General features: G+C 34.6%; 1 protein-coding gene across 2 annotated transcripts in view; it reads left to right on the top strand.

Annotated features, from left to right (window-relative positions):
- The window catches only part of GRM7 (glutamate metabotropic receptor 7), an 827,189-nt gene extending 820,242 nt beyond the window's left edge, over positions 1-6,947 (top strand). For both annotated transcript variants that reach the window (XM_011372553.1, XM_011372552.1), the window contains one exon: positions 5,764-6,947. In XM_011372553.1, the coding sequence (XP_011370855.1) occupies positions 5,764-5,813 (50 nt within the window). In that variant the 3' untranslated portion in view covers positions 5,814-6,947. The remainder of the gene's footprint in view (positions 1-5,763) is intronic.
- Positions 6,948-8,194: the final 1,247 nt, after the last annotated feature.

Below are 8,194 nucleotides of genomic sequence, written 5' to 3'. Positions count from 1 at the left end.
CCACCTGCGACCCTGAACTGGAATGAGCGCGTTGGAAAATCATTATCTTACTTATTTTTATTCATCTTTTTAAATGTATAGCTTACATTTATTTCGATGTGTAATATTAGAAGTGTTTCAGGTCTTTATTAGAAGTTTGGTAATGTTTTTTGTGACCAGAAAAATGCTTAAGAACTTATTTTTATCATTTAGCCTCAGGTAAAATTGATTTCCTTATACAAAGTTTCACTTCAAGTTGCAGTTTTCAAACACCTGATAGTTGAGGACCTTAAAGTAGCCTTGAAAGCCTTTTACAGACGCCTCTATTCAGAAGCTAAATAACGATAGGAATTGTGTCTTGTCCATCACTCTGTTTCCAGTATCATGAGTTTAGTATGACAGCACGCATATTCACTGAAGTGATTACCTGGCCCCTCTCACCCTCCCAGCCTGAGTCCCAGAGCTCTGTGACTCCACTCCCATACACCTGGTTGGAAACATAGTAAGTTACATTCCCCTGCCTCTTTCCTACATTCTCTTACTCTTCATCATCCAGATCAAATGCCCACATCATTGCAAAGCCTTCCCAGACTTAGTATAGTACACTGCCAATCAAGACAAAGTTAATTAGCCCTTGCAAAATATCTTTAAGCATGTATCACAGGTGCTGTAATCATTTCCCCCACTATAACACAAGTTCCAAATCAACAGGAATATATCTGACTTGTTTCTCTATCCCTGGTAAAAATGGGGCAAGCACCTAGCACATTTTTTTTCTAAGGTTTTCTAGGCTGCTGCTTCCCTATTCTCTCAAACTACATTGCTCTTGTCTGCAAATACTACTACTAACTGGTACACACAGCTTTGATGCCCCACCATCCATCGAAGAGCCTCCCTCACTCAACATTGGTGAAGGGTACCAGTTTACTTTGGGGTTTCCTCACAATGTGATTTCATGCCTTATCCTTAAGAATAACAAATGTTAAACCCTTGTCGATGGCACATGGCGGCCTTCTATAAATGTTCAATATAATCTGAATATACAATGAATGAGAAGTAAACAAATGGCTTACAGACTTCCAAATCTGTTTTGCACAATTAGCATGCATTAGAATAACTGGAATTTAATAGATGTTAAATAATATTTTGTTAGATAGCTGGCTGTATAGATGGACAGAAATTCAGATTTTGGAGTTTTTACAACTGGATTAGAATGGTGATTTGGAATCCTGAGTTATTTAACTGCTTGATTGCATTTTTACCCCTGCCAAGTTTTTTGTCCAGCTAACTAAGAACAAATAATCTATCATTCTCCTAGTAGATTGTGGTAGCAGAGTTGAGAGTGGGACTGAGGAGATGTAGAAAAGTCTCTCGTTTTTTTTGTTTGTTTGTTTTCTTTTTTTTTAGTTTAGAGTTGAGTTTGTATAATTGTGAATGACTCATTTTTTAGTAATCATGTTCTTCATTCTTGCTCTTTCTTATCTTTTCAGCTGAGTAATGCGTTGCTCTTAGGTAATTTTTAAAAGATTTAGGAGAAATCATTACAAAAGGAATTACCTTTAAAAAAATACAGAAAGTTTGCTAGCCTTTTTTGAAATCCTGAATGAGAATTAACAGTTGAAATTCACATCTACTCTTCTGCCATTAAGTGCTGGGCTAAAAGCAATTTACTAATGAAACCAACAGGCAGGAAAATGGTCATTGACCACGGAAGTAATTACACAAAGTATTTCCTTTTGTTTTAATAACTGCAAATCCTAACATGAAAGAATCTCTCCCAGCTGAAATATTTATAACTTTAATGACTGAATTTTAGTTGACGGGGAAGCAGTAGTGTGGGGGAAGGGCAGCATAGATACTACTTAGAATGTGTTCAGAAAGAACCAGCTAGAACAAAGTTTCATCAGCCAATAAACCAGTACTCCAAAGTTTGTTTAGCTTCACAAATGACTGAATAGCTAGGATCAAGATTTAAAAAATAATAAAATACATCTCAAAAAGTATATTCTTGTATAGTACAAAGAGATCTATTAAAAAGGCGGAGCTATATAATCAAATAAATTTGGGGACTAATGCAGATATTATCAGAGTTACAAATTGACAGCCTAGAGATTCTCTGGCCTCTTTCCTTTGACTTGCTAAATATTTTAATATGTTATTGAATTGAATCTTCTACATAAAACAGGTATTCCTAATGCCTAGAATAGAGCTCAGCACATAATATATGCTCAATAAATAAAAATAAATTTTGAAATAAGATTTTCAAATAATGAAATTTTATATAAAAATATAGAAGTCTAGTTCTTTTTCTAAAAAAAAAAAAAAAAATGGAATCTCTGACTAAATTGAGGTATCATCCTCCAGTGATTATACTGTTTAGATGGGGCAGGTGTTTCCTAATTTATCATGGTGCATACTGTTTCTTAACATCGTACACTTAGCCCATTTCACTCATTTATCTTATGTGTCCAGCCCGTAAAGGAAAAACCCTTAGAGAATCAAAAAGCGCACCATTATATAAAAGGGTGTAAGAAGTCTTACACATGTGCACGTGTAATATATATCTAGAAATAAAGTTTCTGAATCAACAATATGCATATCTTCAGCTTTTCTAAATATTTCCAAATTTTTTCCCATGTAACTGTACCAACTTACGTTCCTACAAGTGTAGGCAAAGAATTTCCATTTCTTCACACCCTCACCAATACTTAGTATCAGTACATTTTTGTTTTGTAACAGTCTGGGCATGGAATACCATTTTGTTTTCATTTCCTCACGGTTAAAGAAATTTTCATTTCTTTAACCAATGAGGTTGAGTGTTTTTAATTTGTGTGTTTATTTGTTTTCCCTCACCTATAAATTGCCTTTTTATATCTTTAATCCATTAAAAAATTAGATTGCCTTTTATTTATTAATTTGTATAAGTTAAAAATATTTGGAATATCAATACTTTATCAGTTAAATATATTGCAAATAATTTCACCTAGTCTATAGATTTTTCATTTAATTTTATAAATAGTGTTGTTTTTCAGATACTATTTACTCCATTTTGTTGTTGAAAACAACTGGAAAGTAGAGTCCATCAATAAAAAAGTTACAGAAATTTTGCTATGTTTTTACATGAAAACAATATATTAACTCTGATTATCAAATCAACACAACAGCCTCATTGTAAACAACAAATGTTCAAGATACCTCGCTTTGAGAACTACTGATGTAGATGACTTTCAAATATTCAATAGGAACCGGGCCATATATTCCTCTAGTTCCTTAAAACTTTTAACTTTATAAGAAAAAAATTCTAGCTGTTTTAAAATAACAGTGTTTTCTTAGTAAGTGTTTTACTTCACAACTATTTTGAGCTAAGCAATTTTCTTCCCTAGACCACAAACTACATTGCTATTCAAATAAATGGAGTTTTTTGGACACCATAGGCACTTACTTTATTTACTCATAAGGCTAGAATGGTTTAAAAATAAACATGATAATGCTTTGGACATTGTTCTGCAAAGTGCATAAACTGCCAATCGAGGACCTACACAATTCCATCATCATTTTGCTGCAATATTCCTAAGCTATTCTGCAAAGAAAACATGTACTGAGACTAATCGTTTGTACAGGATTTTATAATTTAAAAATACATTATTGTGTTATGTTACAAGATGAGAAACTAGGATATTTCATATGTTCATGCCCTTGACAGCCCACATGGTGACAATTATCCTACCCATTTTACAATGATGTAAAGGAGTTCAGTGTCATTGAACTGATGTAGGCCATATCTCAAGTAAGTGATAAAGTTGAATCAGACCTGGGTATATGAACCTAGCCCCATTCTTCGTGAAATGGAGATAATAAACAGCATTCACTTCAAGGCTACTTAAAAAAATACTAGAAAATAATCCATGCTAAGCACAGGTGAATTTCCATTATTATCATTTCTAATTTTTTAAAACATAATCTCAGCTTTACAATGCAAGGACATTATTTTCTAACTTACTTATTTTTTAGCAAAGACTCTTCCTAATTGGTGTTTTTAAGTAACTTGCTTGAGGAATTTCAAATATGTTTTGCTTTTTTCACTGACAGTTAGTTATGCTTATATAGAAAACAATCTTTTTTAATCACACAATAGAGGTAGTCTCAGATATTTAGGTCAGTATGAGCTTCTGGGTTTGTTTGTTATTTCCTCCTTTGTCCTAAGGATAATTAATATGTTAGCATTTGACAAGCCACACTGTGACTATTTCTTATAACTGTCATCTGGGGTTTTCTAGCTATGATACTGTAATAGTTTTGAGTTAAAAAAAAAAAATCTTTAGAAAGTTTTTCTCCTTATACTCAAACCAACCACATTGTTGAAGACAATGAAGACTGTGATAACAAAGGAAGCCTTCTCATAGAAGTGGGGATTATTGAAGTCATGCATTTATTGAGTGAGGATGCATCATAACCGATCTCATGACTACATTTTCCATTGGATCCTGAATTTCATGTAATTCATTTTTTATCTAATTTTAGTTAATAAATGCAATATGATGTATTAGAGAAATGAGTGTTCAACTCAGAATTTTCTGGAAGGAGTATCCAAATTTTTAATCCAGAAAATAAGATCAGTCTTTTTGTATAGTGTACACGTGCATATATGCATCTGCAACATACTGGCTGCATTACTCAAAGTTCAGATACAACTGTCTCTTGGTATTGTAGCTTCTCTGTGCCTCTAAATTCATACCTAAATCCCCACTCAAGAGTTCTGGAAGAATTTTTGCTACTTGTGTTAAATGAATAGTACTATTTAGAATCAAAGAACAGTAAGTAAAATAAGCCATCTGTAAATGCTACATGACAGTTACTTTGTGTCCAACAGAAGCTGATGAAAAACTACTAAGATTTAATGAATAAAGAACATTTCACATCACATCAATTGTATTACGTGGTATTAAGAACTAGAACATAGAGCAGAGTCATACCTTGGGATCTCGGTGTCTGTTTTCAGCATAAGTACAGGAAAGGGCCTGATTTGCTCATCAGCTGCTCGTCCATGCTTAGCCTGTGTCTGGCAGATGGTAGGCAATCAACACATATCTACCAAATGAATGATTGAATGAGTGAGTAAGTAAAGGTGAGTCCTGAAATCACTGTAACAAACAGAAAAATAATGCATTCTACATTTAAGGAAAATAAATGTAGGCTGTGTTTTGAGACACCTGGAAGATTTAAGTAGCTTCAAACCTTGATGAAAATAGTTCTGCAAATTACCATTACAACTTACTGACGATAACACTACAAAAGTCAATCTACAGTAATTTGATCATGTGAATCAGAACTGGAGAAGGCACTCTGGTTGGCCTAATCTGTAGTCAACCTCAGTAAATTCCAGTGATGCAGGACATACCTTTCCAAAGCAAAGGCCGTTTAACACGAAAAGGTCTGGGAGGGGATCACACAATAAAATACACGGCAACATGAGCGGGCCCTTTAAGCTTAGGGCTGGTAAATAGAAAGGATGATAGCCATTGATAAATTTACTAACATTATAAACCATAAAGTGGGAGGATCTCAGAATAGAGAACCCCAATGATTTGAGAATTGCTGGACACTGCAGATTTTAGTGGACTACATCTTTGAAAATAGTCATAGGAATCCACAGTGATTTGCACATTCCACAATGGTACACTGCCCCATCTTGACTTTTTATCCAGCTTATCACAGATCTAATTCTGCTTCTACCTTGCAAATAGGGTCATTGCCACAACTGACTCTTTCACATTTTTCTTTCAGGCCCTGCTGCAAAAAAGAAGTATGTCAGTTATAATAACCTGGTTATCTAACCTGTTCCATTCCATGGAACTGTGGAGGAGGAAGACCCTCAGTTATTTCGTCACCCAACCTGGCATAGGACTCTTTTGGTCCTGCCCGTCGCCCATCACTGGAGGAGCATCCCCAGCCAGGAAACCAATGTTAGAGGATCCAAGTGTCCTACACAGCTGCTTTATGAAATATTCTTACTTTATCTTGGCTTAATAAGTCACTGGCATCAGCACTGCCAACTTGGCTGCAATTTTGGACCTTCCCTACCGAAGGGAGTGTTGAGACTCAAGTCCCACCCAGGCTCTCTAGGATGAACCACTGAGAGCCACAGGGACCGTTTTGGGGCTGACCTGTCTTTCTACGTATGTACTTCCAGGTTGCAAGGTTTTGAAATTTTCTGTACAGTTTGTGAGGACTTTTGCACTTTGCCATCCAATGTTGTACCTCGGCTCACTGTTTTTTTTCGAATGCCCTCTTTTCATAGATCCCTGTTCTCTCAGATGGCGACTATTGGGGAAATTTTTAAAACAATTAAAATTTTAAAAAAGATCTCGGCAGACTGAAAAATAAATTTAAAACATGTGTACATGACTATAATTATGATTATACTACCACTGCAAATCATGTTATTTTTTTTAAGACAAAAATGATACTTAAAGACCAATAACTGTGCTGATAAAGTAGGCCCCACCTATTTATTGTTGGTATGTGATAGGTCACATGAAAGGAAGGTATTGGTTGAACTGAATAGAGGTCTTGATCTTTGGAATGCATGCCAGTAATGTATTTTACAGTACATGTTACTAATATGTTCAATACTTGTATTTGTGTTCTCTTTTGTTATTTTAAATAGGGTATATGGATATTTTGCAATAATTTTAATAATGATTAAGCTATTTGGAGAAAAGAATATGGATTTTTCACGTCTTGAGGTTTTGTTCATGCCCCTCTATGATTGACCGGTGTGATAAGGACTTTAAAAAAAAAGCATGTATGTTTTTTACTGTTTGTAATAAGTACTTTCGTTAATCTTGCTGCTTATGTGCCAATTTAGTGGAAAAACACCCTTGCTGAAAAATCCCTCCTTTCCATTCTCTTTCAATTCTGTGATATTGTCCAAGAATGTACCAATAAAATACTTTGGTTAACTTTTTTATTTTCTGCAATAAATCTTTTTAGTTGTTTACCCTCTTTTAGTTACAGCTTATTTCGTAAAATCTGAAGTTAGGAAACAATGGAGACCAAACTTGTTAAAGGAAGGAGCTTTAGTTCACAACTAATGCCATATCTGAAATGCATAATAATATGAACCCAGAGGTCTAAATTCTCTCATAGAAAAGGCACTCCCCCACACACAAAGCACATTTTGTTTTTACATAATTGAAGTTGAAACCTGACAATCTTCAGACATTTACTCAGCAAATTATCAAAAATAGCAAAAGTGCACAGGAAAGAGGAAAAAAAAATGAAGAAGAAATACAAACTTAAATAAACTGCAGTCTGGGGACAATTTAGTGAAAAGATAAATATCTCTGTAAAATTTAATTAAAAGACATAGGTGAATAAGGATAGCTATTATAAAGCATTTTGCTATATTTGCAAACAAGTACAGTGGCCATGTAGCTCATGGCAAGATTAACATTTGGGGTTGCCAAAACTCAACATTAGGACTACCCTCGTTGATCAATGCTTAGTAACTTGGGCATCAGAAATACAAAAGAATATCCATTTGCAGAGAGTAACATTAGTCCTCAGCACTCAGGGCTAGACCCCCAAAACCTAAAATGTATTTAAAGAACCCACTGTTCATCTAATTGTGATGAATTTTCTAATGTGATTAATAAAAACCACACCTGATTATACCTTTGGCATCTGCCAACGTCTTGCTGCTGTCGGCAAACTTGACCCAGGTAATGCATGTGCAAAGATGAGAAAAGTCATTTCAATGCCAGACTTAGAAAAACTAATATATCTCTCAGTTTTTTCTATCCCTTAAACACCCTTCAAATAATAGATGAGAAAAATATAAATCAAAGCAAAAACGAACTTTGGATTATCTACATTTTCAAGTTGTAGAGACAAACAACCTGGTACAAAACCTGGCTCCCTCTCCTGCTAGCTGTCTTTAGAGATGTTACATAAATATTCTGAATTCCTCATCTCTTCAACTGGAAAATGAGTTAATACTACTACCTATCTCATAGAGTTAGGAAGGTTGAGAGAGAAAACCAACAGTGCTTGGCACATGGGTAACTTGCCATACACATAAGCTATTATGACCACTTCTATCAATAGCATCAGCACCATCAAGGTTGTTACATTTTGTCTTAAAATAAAATTAAGTTTGCAGTGTTTCCCCATTTCAGACGTGTAAACAGAATCTGTATAATAGCACAAGGGC

Source organism: Pteropus vampyrus, unplaced genomic scaffold (assembly GCF_000151845.1).
Source record: "Pteropus vampyrus isolate Shadow unplaced genomic scaffold, Pvam_2.0 Scaffold210, whole genome shotgun sequence".
NCBI classification, from domain to species: Eukaryota; Metazoa; Chordata; class Mammalia; order Chiroptera; family Pteropodidae; genus Pteropus; species Pteropus vampyrus.
This window is presented reverse-complemented; position numbering and strand designations above follow the sequence as displayed.